The sequence below is a fragment of the Herpailurus yagouaroundi genome, unplaced genomic scaffold (assembly GCF_014898765.1).
Source record: "Herpailurus yagouaroundi ecotype Mexico unplaced genomic scaffold, PumYag 141, whole genome shotgun sequence".
Classification (NCBI taxonomy): domain Eukaryota; kingdom Metazoa; phylum Chordata; class Mammalia; order Carnivora; family Felidae; genus Herpailurus; species Herpailurus yagouaroundi.
Window position 1 is genome coordinate 33823114 of NW_024412396.1, and position 27113 is coordinate 33850226.

At 42.4% G+C, this 27113-nt stretch overlaps 1 protein-coding gene across 1 annotated transcript in view; it reads right to left on the minus strand.

Annotated features, from left to right (window-relative positions):
* Positions 1-223: 223 nt before the first annotated feature.
* Positions 224-27113, minus strand: part of SLC35F4 (solute carrier family 35 member F4) — a 253059-nt gene continuing 226169 nt past the window's right edge. The window contains exons 3-8 of the mRNA XM_040477258.1: positions 26798-27095; positions 21285-21504; positions 10310-10435; positions 8081-8273; positions 4179-4268; positions 224-670 (exon numbers count right to left, since the gene is read on the minus strand). Coding sequence (XP_040333192.1) covers positions 429-670; positions 4179-4268; positions 8081-8273; positions 10310-10435; positions 21285-21504; positions 26798-27095 — 1169 coding nt within the window. The 3' untranslated portion in view covers positions 224-428. The remainder of the gene's footprint in view (positions 671-4178; positions 4269-8080; positions 8274-10309; positions 10436-21284; positions 21505-26797; positions 27096-27113) is intronic.

A 27113-nucleotide genomic window follows, 5' to 3' on the forward strand; every position in this document is an offset into this window, starting at 1 on the left:
GAGGCTTTTATTGGACTTAAATATATACAAAGTGTGTATCCTTTTCATGTGTTTTCCTCTTACGTCATTTTCTCTGATTGAATGAAAATGTCTTAGTTCCTGGTGAGGGTAAGGTCACGATAAACTCATAACTTAGTAAAATCTCATGTTTTCAGGAAAATTTTCAAATTGGGGGGGGAGGGGACAATTCCCTCTGAAACAGAAGAAACAGAACTAAGATGGATATGTTTTCATAAAAAATTTTTATTATGATCATTTACACCAGTTCCTTGATAAGCATATAAATGTAAACTTTTATCAGTGGCATTGTTTCCCGTATGACTTACCCAAATTCAGAGTTAATATTGTCATTTGAGTGTACCGGTAGTGAGAAAATTTTATTATATTCACAGAATATACATACACGTGCATTCAAAACGGGTCCCTCGTTAAGCCAGTGGTATAGACACTGTCCCATTGGCCCTGCTTCTGCTCCGCAGATGTACATTGGAATCAGTAATGTCGTCCACATGCTCCTCGCTCTTCTTTTCCTTCAGGCTATTGATGAATCTGAGGGTAATTTCATCCCACTCCTCTGGCAAGAGCATCAGCAGAAACCCAATGCAGATGATGATCGTAGCAGCCAGGCGGACAACACTGAATATCACCTCCTGCTTCAGGAGATCCACAGCTAGGGAAGAAAAATCAAGCCGCAGTTTATGACTGTTTCGAAGCTCCTTTGAGGGCAAATGACCAAAGTCGTTGCTATTTCTAGAAATTTCTTTCTTTAATTTTTTAAAATTTGATGGGGGGGGGGGGCGAGGGGCAGAGAGAGAGAGAGAGAGAGAGAGAGAGAGAGAGAGAGAGAATCTTAAGCAGGTTCCGTACTGAATTCAGAGTGCAACGAGAGGCTTGATTCCACGACCCTGCGATTATGACCTGGGCCAAAATCAAGAGTCGGACACTCAACCAACTGAGCCCCCGCCCCAAGGTGCACCAACTACTTCTAGAAATTTCTAAAGTCTCCCTTGTTCTTTCAAGCTCGTCTTTCCTTTCTCTATATCATTATATTGTTCCCTTTGTTTGCATTCTGTTCCTTCTCTCTAAATCAGATTTATCTTTCTTTTTTTTTTTTAATTTTTTTTTTCAACGTTTATTTATTTTTGGGACAGAGAGAGACAGAGCATGAACAGGGGAGGGGCAGAGAGAGAGGGAGACACAGAATCGGAAACAGGCTCCAGGCTCTGAGCCATCAGCCCAGAGCCCGACGCGGGGCTCGAACTCACAGACCGCGAGATCGTGACCTGGCTGAAGTCGGACGCCTAACCGACTGCGCCACCCAGGCGCCCCCAGATTTATCTTTCAAGGCTCATGTCATCTCATTTAATTACAACTCTGCAGTTTTTATTTCTTGAAACTTTTCTTCTGTGTCCCTTCACACTTCTCCAGTTTCATTGGCCACTGAAGATTTTTTCAAATGAGCAAAGCTTTTTAATATATATGTCTTTACACATGCTGTTCTTAAAAATTTTTAATTGAGGTGGAATTCCTATCAATTAGAATTATTTTTTATTTTATTTATTTATTTTTTAAATTTTTATTTATTTTTGAGACAGAGAGAGACAGAGCGAGACACAGAATCTGAAGCAGGCTCCAGGCTCTGAGCCATCAGCACAGAGCCTGACGCGGGACTCGAACTCACGGACTGCAAGATCATGACCTGAGCCGAAATCGGTCACCCAACTGACTGAGCCACCCAGGCACCCCTTAACTATTTTTTTTAAAGCTTACTTACTTTGAGAAGAGAAAGAGAGGGAGAGAGAACATGCATGTGCGTGAGCACCTGTGAGGTGGAGGGGGATCAAAGAAGGAGAGGCAGAATCCCAAGCAGGCTCCACACTGTCAGCACAGAACCTGATGTGGGGCTTGATCTCACAAAGCAGGAGATCATGACCTGAGCTGAGATCAAGAGTCAGATGCTCAACTGACTGAGCCACCCCAGCACCCCTAAAATTAACTGTTTTATTTTATTTTATTTTATTTTATTTTATTTTATTTTATTATTTTATTTTTATTCATTTTTGAAAGAGAGCACAAGCAGGGGTGGGGTGGAAAGAGAGGGGGACACAGAATCAGAAGCAGGCTCCAGGCTGCTTCAAGCGGTCAGCACAGAGCCCAGCGTGGGGCTCGAACCCATGAACCGCGAGATCATGACCTGAGCCGAAGTCGACGCTCAACCGACTGAGCCACCCAGGCGCCCCTAAAATTAACTATTTTAAAATGAATTTAGTGGTATTTTGTACATTCACAATGTTGTACAACCACCACCTTCATGTGGTTCCAAAACATCTCCATCACTTCAAAGTAAAACCCGTTAAGCGGGGCCTGGGTGGCTCAGTGGGTTAAGCGTTCCACTTCGGCTCAGGTCATGATCTCTCAGTTTGTGGGTTGGAGCCCTGCCTCGGGCTCTGTGCTGACAGCTCAGAGCCTGGGGCCTGCTTCCGATTCAGTGTCTCCCTCTCTCTCGGCCCCTCCCCCGCTTGTGCTCTGTCTCTATCAAAAGTAAATAAACGTAAAAAAAGAAATTAAAATCCGTTACCCATTTGTTTTGGGAATGGGAATCTGCTGTTTGGGAATATGCTGTTTGTTTCCATGGATTTCCCCATTTTAGGGATTTCGTATAAATGGCATCATACCATATGTGGCTTTTTGTGTGTGGTTTCTTTCACTTAACGTGAAGTTTTTGAGGTTCAACCATGTGGTAGCATGTATCCATACTTTGTGCCCTTTTATGGTTGAATGATGCCCCATTGTATCACAACTTGCTTATCAATTCATCTGTTGATGGACATTTGGGTGCTTTCACCTTTTGGTCATTGCGAGTATGCTGCAATGACCATTCATTTATAAGCATATTTTTGAGTCCCTGTTTTCAGTTTTTTGGCACACATAGCTAGTAGCGGAATTGTCGGTCATACATGTTGTGCTTTGTACAAGCAATGCCCTTTCCTTCTCATATCCACACCATCCAGCTAATCTCTCCAGTAGCTCTCCCTTTTGGCTTCTTGCAGGAAGCTGGCTGGATGCCCTTCCTGGGTGCTCTCAGAGCATGCATTACATACATTCCTCTATCAAAGCAATTCTGTCTCTACATCATATCTACTCAATTCCTTTTGTCTCCCTCTCTCCACCACATGGTCTTGAAAGCAGACAGTAGGTCTTATTCAGGATCTATCACCAGCATTAGGCACAGTTCCTGGAACATCCTAAGTGCTCAGCGATGTTTTATTGAATGAATGAATCCCTGGATGAATGAATGATCTTCCATAACTCCACTCCTTTCTGATATTTCTTTCTTCTGAATATCTTACAGTCCCAACAGTCTGTCTCAAACAATTTGGCATTTACTAACAAATGGTACATGGAGTTGTAAGTTATTTCATACATATCGGTCTTACTTTCCAAATTCAGTGAAAGTTCCTTTGGGAATGTCCAGGGTGTTTTGTTGTTGTTGTTGTTTCTTTTACAGTCTTGCGCATAGTAAGTGCTCAATGAACACTTGCTGATTGTCCTGGGGGCAAAGGAAGCTGGGTACCCGAGACTTGGAAAAATAGAATTTTACAGTTGGAAGGACTGTACAGTCTTCCAAATCACTCACTTTCATTACTTGTTCCACTGACAGCTTTCACTAAAAGATTACTCTGGAAAAACAGCTTCTCTTCTCATCCCTGAAGTGAGTCAAATTGCCTTTTCATGTATCTGTTCCAGAGGGCCATCTGCTCTGCCCCCAGGAGAAGCTTCTGCAGCTCCCCACGGATAGTCTGATGGGGAGCCAACACCCTGTACATTTCCTACACTTTCATTAGTGACGTTTACTTGAGAGTCCTATGCTGGGATGCCTTTTGTTTCCATAGGACTTCCTCTAAAAATACCACAAAATTAGGTTGTCAGGGAGATTACATGAAACCCAAATGATACATTTGGTGTTTAATTCTAAAAGCACGACCAAGAAAAAACAGTGTTTATAGCTGCAAATTTTAAATCTGCTGCATAGTTATTCTGTTGTCTGCCACCTTCATGATATTTAAAAACATCTTCTCAGGCAAAGGACATAATTCACAATTGCTCGAAGAAACAACTCGGGGTGTAAAAGGAACATGAGCAGAGACTTATTTGCACATGTCAAATCACACCAGTACCTGCATTTCCAGGAACGCTGAGCACTGTCCCAATGGAGATCAGGATTGGGTATGTCAGCACCACGCCGACATTCACCAGGATGTTGAAGGCTGTAAAATAATGGAGGATACGGAGGATGAAAGGAAATTGACACGCTGGGCTCTTTCCTTCTTAACATAATAGAACCGATGTTTTTGCTAAACGTGCCTTCTAAACTTGTCCTCACCTTTGGTCGATTAATCCTCTAATTTGGGAGATGGATGTAGGCGTTTCTCGACTGAAGTAGTCCTATTCTTTTTTCTCCTCTGCCACCTTGGCTGCCTGACCTCTTGCCACTTGGCTGGCAAAGGGTGTGCGAACCAATTGCAAAGCAGTGAAATAACCAATTCACCCCACCGCTTATTAGCACTATAAAGGCAGGTTGGGGCCAGCCAGAGGTTGAAAGCAGACTACTGATTGAAGTTTGGGCTTTCCCCCTTTAATGCTTTGCTCTATTATGCCACATTCCTGGATAACTAACAGGCTCTAGTGTTACTACCTAAAGGAAGATCTAGCCAAGGATGGCCTATGCTGTTTTGTTCCCTCTCTCTTGCAGTGGGCATCACGCCAGCAAACAAAAGTGCATTCTGTGTAATGCACAGAACCTCAGGGACCCTTTCTGCATCCCAATTTGTGCACAGACTACCCAAGGGCAGGTCTGCAGAACCAAAGGAAGGTATAACTAGATACATTTAATTAATATCTTTGGGTCCTTTTAGTAAAATATAAAATCGGTTAAAATAATCCTCTACCTCCCACAAAAATGATCAAAACTCTAGGTTTTCAAAAGAAAAACAATGATAAGCCACATAGAACTGTTTTCATAGATTTCAATCCGGTGTTTGTTTTAGGGTTGAGAGAGGTGAGTGTTAACAACTACAAATTGTCCTCAGTTCAGAGAGATCTCTATGTAACTGACTCAACCACGTTGCCTGTATCTCTATAGAACCAAAGATGGTTCTAGAGCCACTCCAGTCAGGACAGCGTTTACTCTTCCATTGCTATCTATAATCCCTGCTTTAATTAAACCCACTAACTTGCTTCTCTGGAGTCACTTGGTAGTTAGAGACAGTGGGTTTGACTTTCATAAAACTTGGGGGGCACCTGGGTGGCGCAGTCGGTTAAGCGTCCGACTTCAGCCAGGTCACGATCTCGCGGTCCGTGAGTTCGAGCCCCGCGTCGGGCTCTGGGCTGATGGCTCGGAGCCTGGAGCCTGTTTCCGATTCTGTGTCTCCCTCTCTCTCTGCCCCTCCCCCATTCATGCTCTGTCTCTCTCTGTCCCAAAAATAAATAAACGTTGAAAAAAAAAATTAAAAAAAAAAAAACTTGGACTCCTTCATAGTTACCATACAAGAGTAGTGGCAGTCAAGGCGGAGGACCTTCCTACGTTAATAACTGCTCCTCCTACCTGGCATAGCCACACTGGGAATGACTATTCCAGTACCTCCACTCTCTCCTCAGACTCAGGGAATAAAATATAGCACATTCTAGCAGGTCAGGAATTAAATTCTACACAGACACTGCTGAACTCCTGAACTGCAATTTTTTTGGGCTGAACTGGATATTTCAGCAGATTGAAAGTATTGGTATTTGGGTGAGAACTGAGTTCTGCTCACTCAGCGAGAAGGAGGTGGTTTCACCAAAATGCGTGGTCTGTTTCTAATTTGTTCTTTAGGTAGCACACTTACTTTTCTGCCACCCTAAGGACAAGAATATATAAGTCAGTATGTTATCTGCAGCATGGGGCCCAGCCCAAGTTTGTCCCTCCCAAATCAGGGAAATTTGGGTGAAGGCACTCCCTGGCAGATAGGCCCAACTGTGAGAAGAAAGGAGGCACAGTGAACCTACGCAAATAAAAGCTGTAGTTACGGGCAATGTGGACAGGTCAGAGGACCACCTGCTGTTCATCCAGCCCAGCTCCAACCAGGTCATATCTGGTTACTATGGAGAAGAGAGGGATCGAAACAAAAACCTAGAACAGGAGCCGGGTGGCTCAATCAGTTAAGCATCTTGATTTCGGCGCAGCTCATGATCTCACAGTTCATGAGTTCAAGCCCTGCATCTGGCTCTGCGCTGACAGTGCGGAGCCTGCTTGGGATTCATTCATTCTCTCCCCCTCCCCATCTCTCTCTCTCTCTCCCTGTCTTTCTGCCCCAACCCGGTCATGCTGTCTCTCTCTCAAAATAAGTGAACTTTTTTTTTTTTTTTAAAGAAGAAGAACAGAATCAGTGAAGTTTGTAAAACACCTGGGGTGTGTAACACAGTCAGGAGAGAGGCTATCGCCTCATTTTGTCACAGAGCAGCTTTGGCACAGGGAGGACTGCAGGGCACTGGGGAAGGGCTGGGTGGAGCAGCTCTAGTTCCGGGTGATGCTCTACCTCGTGGAGTCTGGAGACCATGGTGCTTGGTGGAGACCTGGTATCCTGCCGGCCTGGGTGATACCCAGCCTGGGCCGGGCTTGTGTAGAAGCATGTGTTAGACATGCCAAGGGATATGTGTTGGTGAAGGGCAACTTGGCAGCAAGCTGGAGATATGTGTACACAGCTGGGGCCAAGAGTCAGTGAAATTTAGATTATGACTGTTCCCAGCTAGATTGTTTTGGGCCGGGAAATTATCTCGGCACTTTTAATTAGGATGCTTGGGTCTTATGGGAACACTGCTATTGATTTCTACTTAATTTAGCAGAGGTTATGGAAGGTCGTAACTCCACATTTTTGGACTTCAGAAGTAAAATTCAAAGGACCAACATGACTGATCGTTCTCTTATCTAAGACCTCCCCTTAGGGCCTGGGCCAAAGTAGACCCAGTGTCTATGTGGGAATGAAAACCAGGTCATGTTTGTCTCCCGGGAGTTATAGTGCTGCTTCAGATTATGTCACCTTGACAAAGAAGGTCAGCTGAGGGTTGGCAGATGTCCTGCAGGTCAAGTGCGGTGGGTCAGTGAGGACTAGATGGAGGGGGCTGTCCTTAGGAAGGGTGAGGAGAGAGGAGTAGGATGAAAGCGATTTGGTTCTGAGTAAGGGGACACTGAGTCATTTAGCGGTTGCTGTTGTTCAACTGCTTGGGGCGGGAAGAGCAGGCTTGTTATTTTTCAGGTTCCTCTTAAGTCCAGTGACAGAAGCAACACAGCTAGAAAGTGGGAGCCCCCTGGTTGCTCAGGTGAAGCAGACTACCTTGAGTTTGGGGAGTTTTGAGAGAGAACATTAAAAAGTTCAAGTCAATTGGCCATTGACTAGGCACAGCCTCCTTAGCAGGGAGACCAAGTCTAATTCTGCCTTCTCCTCTTGCCTGCTGAGGGCTTCCGATCTCAAATTCATTCTCCACACCCAGCCAGCCTGTGTGTGGCTAAAATGTAGATGTGCGCCTGTCACCTCTGCTTAAAGACCATTAAGTGGATTTTAAATCCACTCCCCTCAATAGCTTTCCAGGCCCTTCATGACCTGCTTCCTTCCAGATGTCATCTTCTTCCTTCCTCCCCATTCTTCCTGTACTTGGTGCGTCAGCCATTTTGATCCATTCTGAGTTCCTTGAATACACCATCTGTTCTCTCCCTCTGCCTGATGCACCGTGATCCACCTGGGACACGGTAACATCATACAATATATCATGAAGGATGGACAAGGCTGCTTTAAGACCAGTGGTGATCAGAGTGCCCTGGGCCTCCAGCTCACGTCTTAACCCATGGGAGGTATACCGGTTGAACAGCTCTGATCTAATCAAGCAATAGCCTGCAGAGAACCTTCTAACCATTAACCAACCTTAGATAAGTTTGGAAAATAGAGGACAAAGGTTCCCAAGGGAATAACCCTATTATGATCATTCATCTATCCAAGGAAAGGTCAAGTGACATAGGGAATGGAAGGCAAAACCTGGAGCCACTTACCCAGCCACAGCCCGGCCATCCCACAGAGATAGCCCCACGGCAGAGCTGCAAATGAGGACCAGTGTTCCACCTTGGTGAAATACAGGACGACCGGGGTGAAAGAGATGAAGATTAAATTGAAGAAACCCAACGTGGAGACAAAGTGTGCCGCTTCACCAAAGTTGGCACTTCCGAGAAACATCTTAAACAAAACCTGGATTGGGAGAGAAACCCCTTAGCCACACAGTTAGAGACTTTGCCAGAGCAGAAAGACAAGTTCTATACAGTGAGCTAACCAGCCCAGAGTTTACCCTCTATTTCTCCTTATCCCACCACCTCCATGGCACAAAATGGACTGTGAATAAGTGATTAAAATGCCCTGCAGTCTTCACATGAAACAGCAAATGCCATAAAATGAACTCCTCATGCTGTTGGAAACTGCTGCAAGTCCTGTACTCTGTTAGCACCACCCTCAGTTACGGGTATAGGGTGAATGGTAAATAAGAGTGCACACGAGCCCAGGAGAATCTAGGATTGAGATGCCATCAATTCTTCCCTTCAGGCATGGGATGCATTTTACCCTTATTTCGACAGATACTGAAAACTAAATTAGACAGAGAGAGCCTGTCATTATGTTGTTGAGAGAATAATAATGGTGCCTTGGATTTATAAGCACTTTCCTCTCTGAGCTTAAAACATGTGCACAAATACTGTGTTTATTCTCCAGATTAAAACTATTTTTTTTTTCTGGATATAAATCTGTGTACAGGGGAAGAAGATAGCATAGAAGATAGAAGATGTCAATGGCTACCATCAAGTTACGTTGGGCTGAGGAGGGGCCGGGCCTCTAGTCCATACTTCCTGACTTTATAACCCTTCTGCTTCCTATGTGAATCCTCAAACAATGTCGAATGGAGCAGATCTTTCCGATGGTGCCCATATGGTTTTATGCATGTCAGCATATATTACCGCTCCCAGAACGAACACCCCTGTAGCATGGTCAGGAGAATTGTCTCCATGAGATAGCCATCCCAGTGACACCGCAATCCCAGGCATGCTTTTAATGTCAACTGGACTTATTATTTTTGCTCATGAGAGACTTAAGAGGACTTGACCACGTGCTGTTCTTTGGTCACATCAGACACCTCAGTGGGGTCTCAGTTGGGGGCAAGTTAGACGCCAATGGCAATTGAGTGAAAACTTGTCAAGCTTGTCACAGAATCAGTGGGCCAGGAAATGTCAATATGGAAATAGACTCCGTGACTTCAGAGCCGCGGTGTTGGCGAATAATCAGAACAGGCATCCAGGAGGGATGCAAAGGGCGTTTTCTGCTTTTCACAGAGAATCTTCTCATTGAAACACCAAGAGAGGTGAAAGTGGAACAGTGCTTTAGCTACAACCCGAAAGCAGGCTCTGACAAGTGGAGCTTTGGGGATAACCTTTTAGATCTGCTCTCTCAGTCCTTGCTTCTGAAGTCAGGGGCAATGACTGAATAGATTTTCCACGGATGGCAGGCGGCTCCAGTGGAGAACGAGTGGTAAGTACATAATGCAGACCAGGAGTATCCATCAGAGAGGAAAGGACGTCCTTCATTTCGCTAATAACCGGAGTTCCTGTGGCTTGGGGTTAATACATGGCAGTCGACTCTCAAGTGACAGCTTGTTTGTTCTTTTTAACACCTCATTGGAGTTAAAATAAGGACAGTGGTAGTTAAAGTAAAGGAATTTAAGGGCAGAATGGTCTTTCTCAGCCCCCGCTGCAACCAGTTGATTTCTGAGGGGCAGAGGCAGGCAGCATGGGCTTTGGAGGTGGCCAGTGGGAATTTAAATCTTGCTATCACTTTCCATCTGTGTGGCCTTGGGCAAGTTATTTAATCTTTTTTTTATTATTATTTATTTATTTTTATTTTTTATTTTTCTAAACTTACATCCAAATTAGTCAGCATATAGTGCAACGATGATTTCAGGAGTACTCCTGAAATCAAGTTATTTAATCTTTCAAACCTCAGTTTCCTCATCTGGAAAGTGGGGATAAGTACCTGTGCCTCATAAGGGTGAGTTAACACAGGTGAAAATTTCTGGCAAGTACTCAGTAAATGGTACTTATTCTTATTTCTTATTATTATTATTATTATTATTATTTTTTTTTATTTAAACCACCTCCCCCCCCCCAGCCAAGATTTTCTTTGTCCTGCCTTCTTTTATGACTTAAATCTAAGCTATGACTACACAAAAAAAGTGCACGACATACCTTGTATAATGCAGACGTAGAGGCTGAACCCACTGCAAAGGCCACTCCTATGATCGAATCAGTGTGGAAATTATCTGCATATGCCATCATGACGATGCCGGTAATGGCCATTATTGCGGCAACTATCTGTCAAATAGAATGCAAAGGAATTAAAAAAAATTGATGCCTCCATATCTCAGAGCAAGCCATTGAAGACTTCATGAGAGTTGCTAAATGCTTCCTCAAACCCAATTACCTCTTGTACGTCGCTGTTTCAATGCGAGAAGGGTCAGTATTAACAAGAAATCAGTATGCTCCTGAGACATCCAGGCAGAGAATATAAAAGCTGCTCCCATTCTAATTAAGGGTTAGTAATTTTAGTGTAATTTTTTCGCTCAACTTCCCAGAGATTAATATCCGTGTTGGCGAAATGAATTTCACAGGAAATCACTCCAGAGCATTTTCATCTATACTGTATGCTTTTTCTTCAAAACAATTCAGCATACATTTTAATCAGCTCCTTGGATCAATGCATGGTTTTGAAGATCGACACATAACCAGGACTTGATTAGGGAGACCTAACATTGATGCAGCTAAGAGGCAAAATTTAAGCCACGGGGCGGGGAGCGGGGGGCGGGGGGAAAGGAAAACAAATCATCTCTTATAGTGATTTACAAGGAGTGGGCAGAGTTTTCACTGGTACTTGGAATGTCAAAGGGAGACTGGTTCTTCCTTCTTTTTACGTGCGAATTAAACCACAAAAAAGATAATTTCATCTCATTACTCTAGATCATTAACCGCACAAATTTGATTGAAATCATAATGGTACGATATTTCGATAGGATGCTTGAAATATTCAAAACAGGAGGCCACTCCCTTAGTGAAATGCTGATTTACATCTGTTTCTTAAATGATCTTGAACTGATTCTGCTGGAAAACATTTCAAAGCTATAGTAAACAGTAAAATAACAGGCCCTGGAATAGGAAACAATACGTCATTTCCTTGTGAAATAGTCTCACTTTTAAATCAAGATGCAACTTTGCGAGAAATTTATAGGTTACGTGGCAGTTAATTTTGTTAGGTTTCAGTTCTGAGTATTCCCAAGTAAATCAATTCCTCCGTAGATAGCTTTTCCACGTATGTGGGGTTTTTTTGGCCCTTCTGAATATTAGTGAATTATTTATTGCAACAAAATGTAGATCTTCAACATGTAACCATAGACTTGCTCCAGGCCAGCACCGAGTATGGTGGCGATGACACGTTATCGTTTAGATGCTGCTAAAGCAATTCTTTTGTTAATGACCATGAAAAGCAAGTGAACTGTTGGTTTCAGACCTAGCTTCATACTAAAGCATCTTTTATGAAAAACAGCAGGAGTACTTGAGAACAGACGCTGACATGTCAGCAGTGAAAAACCGTCTTCATAAAGCGTTTTTCCGGGAGGCTGCTTGATGGGAGGCGTTTCTCTTGCTGAGTGAATATCGTATTCTCTAAAGCTCCCAGGCATGTGTTCTAGTTAGACCATGCCTCAAACTAGAGGGAATAGAATCTAATACACACACCATGAGATGTCAAGGAAATTTTCCAAACAAGAAGTAATAGACTCATAAATAAACATGGTGTAGGGGTTATCTAGACTTAGAAATTGTGTGAGGGTTATCATTTTCTTTGATTTGGGGATTTATAGTTCAGCCAAGGACTTGCAACAATCCTTTGGGCAGTCTGATTTCAGACAAATGAAAAGTCATGTTAGACGCTGGCATTTTGTTTTTGTTTGTGTGTTTAAATAATATTCATGGGTCGAAGTCTTCAGGTGCACAAGTAGATTTCCCTCATAAGACTGAATTTGCAGGACAATAAATCTGAATTGGTATTTGTTTTCTTTCAGCCAAGCATCAGTTGTGTTTTCTTGTTCACATCAAGATGGGATTAATAGAATACAGTGTTAATTGCAATTAACTTTAACTTTGTCACTTTAACTGTAACTGTAACTTTAACATGATGTACTGTTTCATATTTAAAATTATCAAAATTATTGTATAATCCATAATATTTGGGTTTAGGCAACTGTACATAATATATAATTCTGAGTTTAGGGAATTATGAAAACAAACAGCCTATACAAAATAAAATAAAACACAAAAACACTGTCTGGAAAGTGATGAACATTTAACATTAATCACCCCCCGGCTACGACTTCAGTTAGGAGCACTTCCTTTTCTGAGTCAGCCTTTAGTAAAAATATATATGCTTAGTATGTCTACTATAAGTATTCCCAAGATAGAAATTGGGTATGGAGAAAGATGATAAATTTTATAGCAATTCAAAATTATAACTATGATGAGCCTCTTAAAGGTCTCCATTACATTTTATATTCAAGTGCTTGTGGAAATATTAGCCAGACCACTTAAATTGACATTATCAATTACACCAGTGTTTCTTTCAATTGCTTTCATGGAGAGAAGCATTTTTCATGTCGCAGGGCTGGACAATGTGGTTAGTTACGTTCTACAAGCATGAAAATCTGAATATTTGAGATGTTAGAAAAATTCTTTTCTATGGTATGAACAGTAATTGATAGGTTATATAGGTTTGCTGTGGGGGGGAGAAGATAAGCTAAATTATTTTCCACATTTTTTTACTTAAATCTCACAGCTAATAGAACATTTTCTGTGGCTGCGTTTTAAGAAATGTTCAATGTGCTTCTTATCTACAGAGTTGGAACTAAAGGACGAGAGCTCAGCTAATCTAGGAAATGCAGGAAAATGCTGGATGGAAGGCTCAGTGGAGTGGTCATGCAGATGCTCCCACAGTGGCTCTCCTTGGCACCACTGGTTAATTGCAGAATAAATACTATTCAAATTTCCAGAGAACAAACAGCCTCAGCACAGATCTGAGTCTCAGACATCTTCAGAATTCACCAGTTATCAAGGAAGGATGAATAGTCTATTCTTTTGAATAAAAGACATAAAATGACTCTTCTCAGGCTCAGGACACTGGAGATGTGCCTGCAGAAAGCCAGTGCCTTAAATACTGTCGGAAATGCGCGTGTGTGCACATCCACATGGTGACAGCCACAAAAATGCCTTTGAGCCCATTAGCATCCGTATGAGGGACGCTTCTGCTGAAAACACACCATTTCATGGCGGCACCTGTTTGGCTTCAGAAAAACGTGGCTCTCCTCACAATCTATTCCAGTTCCAGCCCTCTAGCTAACCAGACTTGTTCTGAGTAAGACAGAAAACGCACCACTGCCACGACCTGAATCTGCTTTGGGTGAGAATGTTAGTAACCATAATGACCATAAAACTGCCAATGCCTCAGTTTCAACTTTGGAAACCTCTCAGTCCCCTCACATCATGGTGTGCCCATCTTGGGTGGGGGGCGGGGAGGGGAGTACCCTGTGGAAAAGAATTTATTTAGTCCATTTTCCCAGCCTACCTCTTCAGGGACATTTCTTCCTGAGCCAGCTACCTTCCTCTGCAGGCTCAGCCCCCAGTGAGAGCCTCCCATCAACTGAGGGCTGATCAGAGGGAGACCATGAGGCTGTTTGAGTGTGTTCCTAAAGCCCAAAGATGGCTTTCGAGTAAACATTTGATACTCTCACCGTGGTATATACCACATGCGACCCTGCAGGAAAGCTACGTTTCTGTCATCTTTCAAAGAATTCGTAGACAAATAGCTAGAGATAAAAGCCAGAGGAGCATCTGTATTTTTATTTCCCTGTATCATCATTTCTTTCCCTTTTCGTCTCGGGCCCTCAAAAACCACAGGCGTCCGGCCCTTCTCTTGATCTCCGTGAGGGTTTACCAGCCTCATTACTTCGCTGTGTTTCTCATTGACAAAATGGCTTCCAGAATTATTATTTGAGTAACAGTATCAGTTCTTCTAGGGTTCAGGGTATTGAGATGAAGCTTTAATTGCTTCTCTTTCTAATTGCAACTGCAATAGCTTTCCTCAAGTTGCCTTGTGGTTAACTCTGTTTCTAAGGCTGGGTGAGCATGGAGGCGTTTCACTGGCTCACGGCGGACCCCTGAATCCCGAGACTACAGCAGCCTCTAGAATGGAGGGCCTCAAAGCCACACTGCTGGCAGGACTGTTCTCAAGTTCGAGACTAAAGGTCGGCAGCTCAAGGTGGGTTACACGTTAATAGCTTGGCCAGTGAGACCTGCACTGATGATCATCCTTGTCCTCTCTGAGTACATTTTCTTTCTTTCTGTCTTTTAAAAAAATGTTTCTTTTTTACTTATTTTTGAGAGAGAATGTGTGAATGCAGGGAAGGGGCAGAAAGAGGAGAGCACAGAGGATCCAAAGCAGGCTCTGTGCTGACAGCAGAGGGCCTGATGAGGGGCTTCCCAAACTGCGAGATCATGACCTGAGTCGAAGTTGGATGCTTAACCCACGGAGCCACCCAGGCTCCCCAACAGAGTCCATTTTCAAGGAACTGGGACTATGCAGAATCCTTCCACTTGTCCGCATGCTACATTTAAGGTTCCATGAAGGTGAACCATCTGTTCTACTCAGATCCCGTGAAATTGGACAAGAGTTGAAGTGTGAGAAATGAAAGAGGTGGGCAGTATATAGCTGTACAGATTGTGTGTGTGTGTGTGTGTGTGTGTGTGTGGGGGTGGGTGGAGGGTGCCTGGGGACAGGTCCAACCCAAGGAGTTCAGAGCCCCAAACCAAGACTCCCACGCTCCACCCCCCTACACACACATCTATTTTTATATGAATAAAATCTGTCTGAAAATGATCTCAAAGGGAGACCAGGATGGAAAAGAGGGAAAGAAATACCAGATGCAAAGACCTAACAGGCACATGTGGAGACTAGAGTAGATCCGTTGATGACATCTTGTTAAGGGGTTATGGATTCCTTGTGTGCATAAAATTGGAGAGCCATTCCACCTCATCTTTTTCCTCTGTATTCACAAATTCTTCTCCCGCCAGGAGGGGGATGAAAGGGATGAGCCCAGCTATGCATCCTCTGGTGCCTCCTCCATGAAGCATGAAGGTTCTGGGTAGAAGATTCTGCACTGCACATGAATGTACAGCTACTGCATCAATGTCAACCAAAGGCAAGATGTAAACAAAAGGTTATCTTGAATCTTATCTAAATATGTAATATTGGCACGAATCAGTACGAGCTCACCTCCAGGGCCCTGATTTAGGGCACTCTGGAGCCCAATTTGAATTTGGAGACCTGCAGGTTGAGCAAGGAAAGATTCAGTTTAACTGACATACTCCAGTCGGTCCTTGGCAGATCTTGGAAAGTGTCCAAACGAGGCACAGTTTGGAAAGTTAACTGCATAGGGACCCAATTACAGCTAGGAAATATGTGGGTGTCAAAGTGAAGAGACACAAATTCATTTCCTGAATCTGCTAAGGAAGTTTGGGGTCTGCTGATCCATTTACCACTGACCAATTTTCTCCCTACGTTCAAGGAAATTTAAAAATGAACGAAAATTTTCAATCAATAATATAAAACGTAAAGGAGGGACAAGATCTGAAAGAAAGAGTTTCAACTTTCCAGTCTGACATTTACTTTTCAAATTTGAGTGAAACTGATACCAGAGACAGAGAAGAAAACCCCCAACCAAGTGGCTCATTTTCTTTGAGGAGAACCTTTTTTTTATTAATGCAATTTCTTTGGTTTTCATGAATTTAAGAACCGTAGCCAAACAAGACAGGTTCTTGAAGATGAGAACCTGGCAGGTTCCTCAAAGCTGAAAGAGCTGAATTCTCACCAATAGTTGTGCAATTAAAAAAGAAAGATCTTTTTGGGGCGCCCGGGTGGCGCAGTCGGTTCAGCGTCCGACTTCAGCCAGGTCACGATCTCGCGCTCCGTGAGTTCGAGCCCCGCCTCGGGCTCTGGGCTGATGATGGCTCAGAGCCTGGAGCCTGTTTCCGATTCTGTGTCTCCCTCTCTCTCTGCCCCTCCCCCGTTCATGCTCTGTCTCTCTCTGTCCCAAAAATAAAATAAACGTTGGAAAAAAAAAAAAAGAAAAAAAAATTAAAAAAAAGAAAGATCTTTTTAAAAAGTTTACTAATTTTCATGGGATGATCATATATCAGCCGTAAGCAACTGGTCATGAAAGGGTTTTTAACACAACAATGTTTACCAGCAAATGGGCTGAAATGATTTTATGAAAGAAATATAATGGTACAACAAAATTACCTTTCCATCTGTAATTCAAATAATATTCCAAAAAACCACAAAATATTAACAAGTTATTCATAATATGTAATTAGTTTTTCTGTGAGCATTGCTATTTCTAGCCAATTAGTGCTCCAGAGAAACACATATTTACTGGTTTTACAACTTAAAGCATCCTTCTTTCTGTCCGTGGTGTCATGTTTTAAAATGTTTATTTTGAGAGAGAGAGTGAGTGGGTGTGAGGGGGGGAGGGGCAGAGAGAGGCAGGGAGAAAATCTCAAATGGGATCCCACTGTCAGTACAGAGCCCAATGCGGGGCTTGATCCCACAAACCATGGCATCATGACCTGAGCCGAAATTGAGAGACACTTAACTGACTGAGTCATCCAGGCGCCCACATGGTATCATTTTTGATGTGAAAAATTGAAGTAGGAAATGTGATCATCTTAAATGTGATCATTCTTGGGGTCAAATGAAAATTATAATCCAAAAACTGTCAATTTGTAAACCACTGAAGCCTCAGAATGAATCAAAAATACACATTTTAATCTGATGACTGAAAGCACCACTTTCAGGGGCACCTGGGTGGCTCAGTCAGTTAAGCCTCTGACTTTGGCTCAGGTCATAATCTCACCATTCATGGGTTCGAGCCCCAATTCAGGCTCTGTGCTGTCAGCTCAGAGCCTGTAGCCTGCTTTGGATTCTGTGTCTCCCTCTCTCTCTGCCCCTCCCCTGCTCATACTCTGTGTGTCTGTCTCCCTCAAAAATAAATAAACATAAAACATTTTTTTAAAAAGAAAGCAACACTTTAACTATAAAAAAAAAAGAGAATAGTGTAAGCGGAGTGGCTTTTGCAGGCCATGCTTTGATTACTTATGGACATAGGCAATAAAAACTACATTTATGTTGTCAGTATTCGAATTGCCCTCTTTTAATTTCTCAAATGACCCAATTATACATGTTCTCAATATGTCTTATGAAAAAAAGAATGGCTGATACTGTCAAAAGGCAAAATGCTAGGGGCGCCTGGGTGGCGCAGTCGGTTAAGCGTCCGACTTCAGCCAGGTCACGATCTCGCGGTCCGTGAGTTCGAGCCCCGCATCAGGCTCTGGGCTGATAGCTCAGAGCCTGGAGCCTGTTTCCGATTCTGTGTCTCCCTCTCTCTCTGCCCCTCCCCCGTTCACGCTCTGTCTCTCTCTGTCCCAAAAATAAATAAAAAAAAAAAACGTTGAAAAAAAAATTTAAAAAAAAAATAAATAAATAAAAAGGCAAAATGCTGAATATGTTTTGGTTCTTCTCATATTCCATGACCTGATTACGGGCATCATTAAAATTACACCTTGGCATGACATTAAACACTTCCTAATGTTTCAGTGAGGAGTGAAGCATTTCCTGTCATTTAAGAAGAAAAACATGTGACTTCTACCAGCATGCTTGACATTGTTTACCATTTTGCCATCTATGATATCTTAATTTATGTATATAAATGTATGTGTATATTTATTAACAAGTGCTCATTGGCTATTTAACATTTTTTTTCTATTGGGTCTTATTACTTACAGAAGCTGTATTAGTTTCCTGAGGCTGCTGTAACAAATTACCACAAACCTGGTGACTAAAAACAACAGAAATTTATTTTCTCACAGTTCTGGAGGCCAGAAGTTCACAATCCAGCACACCCATGCTCCCAGCGGCAGCTCTAGGAGAGAAAGCATCCCTTGGCTCTTCCAGGTTCTGGTAGCTTCCCTGGCTTTCCTGGGCTTGTGGCCACAGCACTCCAATCTCTGTCTGTCTGGTCACATTGCCTTCTCCTCTTCTGTGTGTCTGTCCTGTGTGTTTGTCTTTTATAAGGATATCTGTTACTGGAATTAGGGCTGCCTAAATACTCTAGGATGATCTCCTCTTTCTAAATCCTTATGTTAATTGTGCCTGCAAAGTGTTTTCAACAATCGCCAAATTATGGAAAGAGCCCAAATGTCCATCAACTAATGGATAAAGAAGACATGGTTTATACATACAATAGAATACCACTTGGCAATGAGAAAGAATGAAATCACGCCGTTTCATGATTCCATGGAACTGGAAGGTATTATGCTAAGTAAAATAAGTCAGAGAAAGATAGAGATCATATGTTTTCACTCAAATGTGGATCGTGAGACTCTTAACAGAAGACCATGGGGGAAGGGAAGGGGAAAAATAGTTACAAAGAGAGGAAGGGAGGCAAACCATAAGAGACTCATAAATGCAGAGAACAAACTGAGGGCAGATGGGGGCAGGGAGAGGGGGAAATGGGTGATGGGCACTGAGGAGGGCACTTGTTGGGATGAGCATTGGGTGGTGTATGGAAGTAATGAACCATGGGAATCTACCCCAAAATTCAGGAGCACCCTTTACACACTATATGTTAGCCAACTTGACAATAAATCATATTCAAAAAAAGAAAAATAATACAAAATGAAAAAGAAAAGATAATAATTACGCCTTCAAATAAGGTCACATTCATAAGGACTGGGGATGAAGGTGTGGGCACCTTATTGAGGACCATCATTGAACCCACTATAGATGCCAATTTATTTTTTTTTTATTTGAGAGAGAGAGAGAGAGAGAGAGAGAGAGAGAGAGGGAGAATCTTAAGCAGACTCCACGCTTAGTGCAGAGCCTAATGTGGGGCTTGATCCATGGGCTGGTCATGACCTGAGCCACAATCAAGAGTTGGATACTCAACCGACTGGGCCACTCAGTGCCCCTATAGATGCCAATTTTAAAATGGCGATGGTTTGTTGCCTCTTGGCAGATTTCCTAAATCTTTGGTTTAAATATAAGTTACACAGCTGAGTTTTTTAACTCTCAAACACAGAACCTCTTTTGATAGGACATCTTGCATCAGTAAGTTCCATGGTTAAATGCATTAATTCACTCTAAAACTGATTTTCTCACTGGTAAATCTAATAGTGAATGTATTGATTCCCTTTGAGTATTCAGATGCCATTGAAAAGGCAAAAAAAGACCCTATATCTCCTCTCTTTCCCCTTCTTCTGACAAGGCCTTCCAAACTCTCATGGATAATCCATGATGCTAGCAAATAGAAAAGAGTCCTCGTAAACATGAATTTATTTACTATATCCTCAAATATCTACTGAGCTCCATTTTGTCCCCTGCATTATTCTAGGTATTCGAGATAGAGGCAGAGCTGGCTTCATGGGCATATGGCCTGTGCAGATGCATAGGGCTTCATGATTAGAAGGGCCTTGCCCTTTGTTTCATGCTCTGTTGTTGCTGCCTTGAAATTATTGATAATGTTTTAAAGAGTGATCCCTGTGTTTGCTTCCACACTAGGTCCCACGAATTATATAGCCCATCCTGAATGGGGCAGCAAGCAGTGCAGGGAAGGTCCCTGCTCTCCAGGATTTGTCAGGGTACCTGATGGTAGGCAGCCAGCACGGGTGCTCGATGTGCAAAAACATGATGCTAAGCTTTCTGGATGTCAAATCTAAGATTGGCTGGGGGAGAGTGTCGTACCATATCTGGGTATACTCTAATGCATCCTGGACTGATTCAGAGTTTATCTTATCTTCTTCTTTTATTTATTTTTTATTTTTTATTATTTTGGGAGAGCACGGGTGGGGGAGGGGCAGAGAGAGGGGTACAGAGGATCTGAAGCAGGCTCTGTGCTGATAGGCTGACAGCAGTGAGTCCGATGTGGGGCTCAAACTCATGGACCGTGAGATCATGACCTGAGCCGAAGTCAACCTACAGAGCCACCCGGTTGCCCCTCTCATTTTGTCTTCTGTAGCTTTCTACTTCTCGTTCATGTCAAGCTTCCATTCTGAATTTCTGAGTAGCATCTCCCAAGACATAATCAGAATTTGCTATTAAAAAGAAGTTTTAAGGGTTAATGGCTGTCATCAACTCTCTTTCTAATATTAATTTCAGCAATTAGGGGGACAAGGACCCTGGGATCATTGCAGTAAGAACAATATTTTGATAGCAAAATATGTTTCACATCCAGTCTTGGACATCTCTTTCAGAGAAGAATTGTGTGATGTTTATCTTCTGGGAAAAGGCTTTTCATTTCATTTCTACTCTTTCTAAAGAATTATTTTCTCAATATTTTCGTCATGGTGGCATTCCAGATACATGAATGAGACCTGGCTCCTGAAACCTCCATGACTTTCCATCAATCTAACAGAACAAGCATGCAAGATAAAATCTTTTAAGAAGTCCATATCACTTCTGAAAGGAATAAACTCAGAACTGAAGTGGTCGGTGGAAGTTTAATACAGTTCAATTGAGGATCTGTACCCCAAAGTACAAGTTGGTGCTTTTCGTTGCATTTCTGGATTAGTCACGCTAGATATATAGCCACTTTTAACAGCATTGTGCCATTACCAGTGACTTTAATTACTGTTTGGTAACCTTATCTACTTATACCAATGTTAATTAAATCCATCTCGGGCTGGGGGGAGGGAAAGCATGAGGGAATTGTCCCAACGTATGGTGACTGGAAAAAAAAAATCATAATCTTTGTTGTGACTAATTTTCCCAGACCCCTTCACCCTGAGGATAGAAGGAGTTGGTCACACCATTAATCCTAAAAAAAGAACTTATCTTCTCTGTTTTAGTGGCTCCTGTCGAAATCAGCCGACTGCCCAAGGGAGACCATCTCTGTCTTTTCATGATATTGTAACTGCCTGGGTGTTCTAATGCATCTTCAAATTCTAATTTGTACTCAGAACCAATGGGGAAAGTTTTACAGAAATTTCATGAAACAAAGCAGCACTCCTGATGCCAAGGATCTACAATTACGGGTGGCCTCACACATTGAATCAAGTGTGCCATTACCCTCACTCCCATGAACCTGTCTTTCAGCACGATCCACGACAGCAAGAAGACAAAGGCTTTGTTACAACAGAACAGAGCAGAGACATCCGTGGCTGTCAACTTCTTTAAAGCCAGTAAATACAGGTAATTAGTCAAAGTCCATAGAATAGAAAAGGGAGCAGTTCTTTTAAGGAAGAGCTTCAATGTCAGACCATCTTCACCAAAAATCCGACTGCATTCCCTAGGAAAGAAAAAAAGGTTGTCAGGTATTAATTGTGACATACTTTGTGTTGTCTAACTCTTGACAGTCATTTTCTGGCAAGAGCACAAACGCCAATGCCCATCATGCATCTGTGGAACTTACTGAACCCAGGCCTCCCATCTCTGGGCCACTACAGGGGCAGAGGGTTCCATGGAAAAGAGCCCATGTCTCTCCAGGCGCAGAGCGAAGGCCCTTTCCTATCTAGATATTCTCTCAAGATGGCTGGGACAGCCATTCTGCTGCTGAACATTCTCAGAGAAGCCTGGAGAAACAGGGAAATGAGTCATTTTCAGAGTTACTGTTAGAAGAGAGAGAAGGTTCTTTCCCAATGGGCAAATGCAATAGGACCAGGAGGGTCACTACTGTGTGAACAGGTATAGACCACTTGCAGCTTCACATATGGTGAAGAGCCACACACAGTTTGGAATTTTATTTTTCCTAAAAGACTATGCCTCTTCCTTATCTTTCTGCCCGGTTGAATAATTTGTTTTTCTTCTAGCATTTTTAAGACAGGAAAAAAAAAAAAAAATGAAGGAAGGTTCTGTGATGACCTCCAAATGGTAAATAAATAAATAATCAAATGCAAGTTGTATTTATATACACACAATTGGCTGTTTTGGAGGAATTACATGAATTTAATTGTATAAAATAATCAGTTCCGTTAAATCTTTGATTTGATTTCTATTTGCTTATTTTTTTTATGTTTTTTTTTGAGAAAGAGACAGACATAGCATGAGTGGGGCAGGGGCAGAGAGAGAGAGGGAGGGAGACACTGAATCCAAAGCACGCTTTAAGGTTCTGAGCCGTCAGTACAGAGCCCAACACGGGGCTCAAACCCACGAACCGTGAGATCATTACCTGAGCCAAAGTCAGACGCTTAACCGACTGAGCCACCCAGGCACCCCATTTGATGATTAAACCAAGGTGCCATTTCAATCAAAACGTTCAAACTAGTGATACAGACAAGCAATAATGATATGATAGAAAAACTTTATTTGACTATGGACTGAAAATAGGCTCGCCATTGGGTAACTCAGATTTTTTTTTTTTTTTATTCAGTTGTTCATGAACATCCAAGAATTTACTGGGCAACTATAATGTTCCAGGAAGTGTTTTCAAGAGTAGCATAAATATCTTGTTTAAGCAACAAGTTCCTAATGTTTGCATGGTTATAATGAAATTACACGGTTCTAGTTGGTTATTAGCATTAGTTTTTCTTCTAAATTTTTCTGAAGAGAAACAGTTGTGCCTCAAAGTATTGCAAACCAAAGTAATCTCTAGCCAATGTCTGCCTCACACGCATGAAGCAACTTACTCCACAGGAGGGCCACATGAAGGGAGGGAGTGACAAAGTGGTGAGGCTCTAAGCATTGGAGTATGGCCTTCAATGTCAAGTCTCATGGCAAACGCTACTTCCCAGCAGCTGAGAATTCTGGGAATTGTAGGCCAGCAAATCCAGGGAGGTTAAAAATGCATATTGCACATATAGAAACTTGTGTAATAGTTTTACTGTTTATGTGGGAGACAACGAAAAAGGAAGGATTGTTTTTAAATAAAAATGTGATTTAAGCATGGGACCCTTGATTTCGGCTGAGGTCATGATCTCACGGTTTTGTTCGTGGATTTGAGCCCCGAGACAGGCTCTGGGCTGACAGCAAGGAGCCTGCTTGGGATTCTCCCTCTCTCCCTCTTTCTGTGCTCTTCCCTCACTTGTCCTCATACATACTCATGTGCTGTCTCTCCCAAAATAAACTTTTTAAAAAATGTGATTTCCTGAAGGTAAATTTTAATTTGAAAGAGACAAAACTTCAAGGAAGGGATGAAATAATCTAAAAACAAATTCTTTTGTAAACAGAAATCGCACACGCTCACACACACAGGGAAATGGACAGCATCTCTCAAGCCCTGCAGCCAAGGAGATACAGTGAATCAGAGCCACACACAGACCAAGCAGCAGTTTGCCCGGGACATCCTGGCATTTTCTGCATTCTCTTCGTTTTCTGCATTCTGGTTGTGCTCCCAAAGGGATCTGCCCTGTGAGAAAGTTTGCCAGAGAGAGCTGGCGTTCAGAGTCATGGGCTCATCCTGATATCTATAACTACTAAATGGCTTTTTAGGTATTTAAAAAACTTTTAAATATTCCTTTATATGTATATTTTTTCAATGTTTATTTTTGAGAGAGCATGAGCCAGCAAGGGGGGGGGGAGGGGAGGGGGGAGGGGCGGAGAGGGGATCCGAAGCAGGCTTGCGCAGACAGCAGAGAACCCAGTGCTGTCACAAGTACCCCTGAGATCATGACCTAAGTCGAAGTGGGTCGCTCAACCCACGGAGCCACCCAGGCGCCCCCCAAATGGCTTTTTAAGTACACATTTATGAAGAACCACAACAAACCCATTTCTGATGAAAGGATTTCTTTTCATATCATTGGCCCTGGCCAGTGATGGTTCTTCCTTCCCAGAGCCCACCGTCATGCTGGGTTCAGGGCTCTCAAGCAAAGACTTATTCTGAACCCACGGGGAGGCACAGGGACAGGGAGAGCCCCTCCCCCAAGGGGGTGGAGATTGTTCCTTTCACCTGGCTCATCCTGTCCCCCTCCCTGGTGTTGGCTTCCTTAGTGTTCCCCTCTTTCTCCCTCCTCTCACTGCCAACCCTATAGCAGGAATTAAAAATGCTCTCTGCTCAAACGCCAGGTCACCTGTGTAGAACTTTTTGCTATTTAAGCATTATGTACTAAGAAATGGGAAAATTCAAAAAAAGAAAGGATTTCTTTCTATCAATAAGCAAGTAACTGGTCTCTCCTTGGAATGATGAGATCAGAATTTCTAGACAAGAGGCACTGATGGGTGGTAAAGCTTAGACTGAAGCTTAGAAGCTGGGGGACACTAATAATTTAATTATGTTCAACATTGTTATAGCACTCAGTAGGTACTAAACCCCTTCTGTATGTCAGATGACATCTTAAGCACATTTCATAGGTGTATGACATAGACAAACATATCTTTAGCTCTAGCTTCATGCTTTCTAGAGACTTTTTCCTTTAAGGAAACATCCCTGTCAAAACTATGGCTTATAAATTTTTTCTTATTAAATTTAAAATTCATGGGATACAATTAAATTCTCTTCATGGTTTATATGAAATGATTGTAATATCCAAAACAATTTCCAAATGCACAATTCCCACGATCTAGATCTGATACATTATTGAAAATTCTTTTGAGGTTAGTGATAAGAAAACCACTGAAAATGCTTTCATACCATTCAAAGAAAATGAGAAAATAGAGGGTCTGGCGCAACGGGACAAATTCTGTTTCCAGTCTCATACACTAAGTCTGTTTTCCCCGTGTTCTGCCACAAGAGCTTCGGGGAGGGCCTCCTTGGCAGATGGTGTTAATGAGTCTACAAGGCAAAAAGATCAAGGATCTTAGGATTTTCTGGCAATGTTTACCTCTCATACGGAGGGGCCCTCTGGAGAATATTCTCTTCAAAGACCATGTTTTCCGCTTGACAATAAAAGCTCTTTGATTCGGCTTCAGAAGTGGTCAAGTTCACTCTACCTGCACTAACAGGTGGAGGTGTCTTGTCAAATCACAGGTCTCACTAAATGTAGAGTTAGTCAGACATGAGAGATGTAGTGGAGATGAAACTCATTCCCAAAACAACATTTCTGTCAGCAGCAGCCTCTTGGTGTAAATGTGTTATCTTAAATAAAACCCACTTGGCTTGCTTTGAGGCGTTCTGAGGTACTACATCCCATACTAAACTTTTGTTGTTTTTATCAGTATGTGTGTCCAAACCCTAGGAGCGCCGGAGTAAAACATACATGCTATGGGTAAACTATTTTCAGACAGGGAGAATTTTAGTCTGATCATCATGTCCCCTGCAATTGCTTATTAAATATTGTTATTAAAAAGAACTTATGCCCCAGGGCACCTGGGTGGCTCAGTCGGTTAAGCATCCAATTTCGGCTCAGGTCATGATCTCACGGTTTGTGAGTTCGAGCCCCGTATGGGACTCTCTTGCTGGCAGCTCAGAGTCTGGAGCCTGATTGCAATTTTGTATCTCCCTCTCTGCCCCTCTCTGGCTCGCCACCCTTCTCTCTCTCTCTCAATAAAAAAACATTTTAAACAAACAAACAAAAAAGACCTTATTCCCCAAGATCATGTCTATTTTGATGGGAATCAAATACAAAGTATCTTTAGCAGTCACAAATAGGTATAAGACTTATTTCTTTCCTTCAAACCAGAAAACATTTATTTTTTTATAAATTGGTTTTGTTTAATTTTAATTGAATTATCATGGATACCATGGAAAATCAGCTCACAGTGTGACTCTAATATTTCAGGGCACTTCCAAGCTGGTGACGGAAAATGGAAGTTGAAGGTACACGCTTTGCAGTTTGTCTGATAAATTCACTTCTTTTCAGTAAGTACGGGGGCAAGAAAGAAATGTTATTTTGGCTTCTGCAAAATGTATTTATTGCCATTCTACCAAGGAACAATAAGCTGGTGTGGACAACTGTCCCTCTCCCATTGGGTGCTGTGCAGGGCTGGTCCTGCCAGCTTCCTGAGCTTTCCAAGATGGTGCTGCAGAAGCCAAGTTCAGCACAGAGAAACTACTGGAACCATGGCACTACCAGGTTCAGAGCCGGCGAACCAACAGTAAAGGCCCCATGTGCTCCTAGCCAGCAAAGAATGACATCTTCTAAACCATCAGGGCCAAACTTCCTTTTGCATGAAACCAGGTCTCTTTATCTGCTTAGGCACCACAGCTTCCAGAATATTGAGCAAATGTTTTTATCACAATCTTATGAATACAGGTTTTTTGTTTTTTGTTTTTTTTTTTTCTGGGCCTGAGACACTAGGGTATTCTTTTAAGACATGACTTTCAGAGATAATTCTGGATTGAAATCTGGGTCATTTGGAAGTATTGACCTTGCACAGGTCATGTAATCTTTCTAAACCTGTTTCCTCTTGTGTTAAAATGGGAATAATACCACCACCCTCAAAGGTAGATGTTACCACCAATGATGATTAAGATAAGATCTACAAAAGCACCAGCACAGCACCTGTCATGTAGTAGACATTCAATAATTTTTTTGGTGGGGGGCCCAGATTCTTCTTCCTAGTGCTCATGTATTCATTACCAACCCTAGATCCGAGCTCTCCACACTCCCCAAGTCAACTCAGTTCATATTCCAAAGAGATAAAGTGATGGATATTTTCATAAAGTTATTTTAAAACATCTCGTGTTGGCCATTTAACATGAAACCTACCTGAATTTTTTCATTGGAGACTGCTTTTCTTGAGCAGTGGCCAGATGACCAGAATAGTAGACTGGGAAAAACATAATGTTCCAGTTTGTTGAAAACCAAGTCATGAAAAATGGACAGTAGAAGTTCTTGTAAGTAATTTTTACAATCTGTGTGGTTCCAACCCAAGACGATGAGACTGACAAGATGATCAAAAGTCCCCAGACGGCCTTCAGAACCATGGACGTGCATGACCGGCAGCGAGCCTTGATTCTGTTTTCTTGGCTGCTGTTCTCAGGATGAGTCTGTGTTCCATCATCCCCTGAAAACAGGAAAGGAA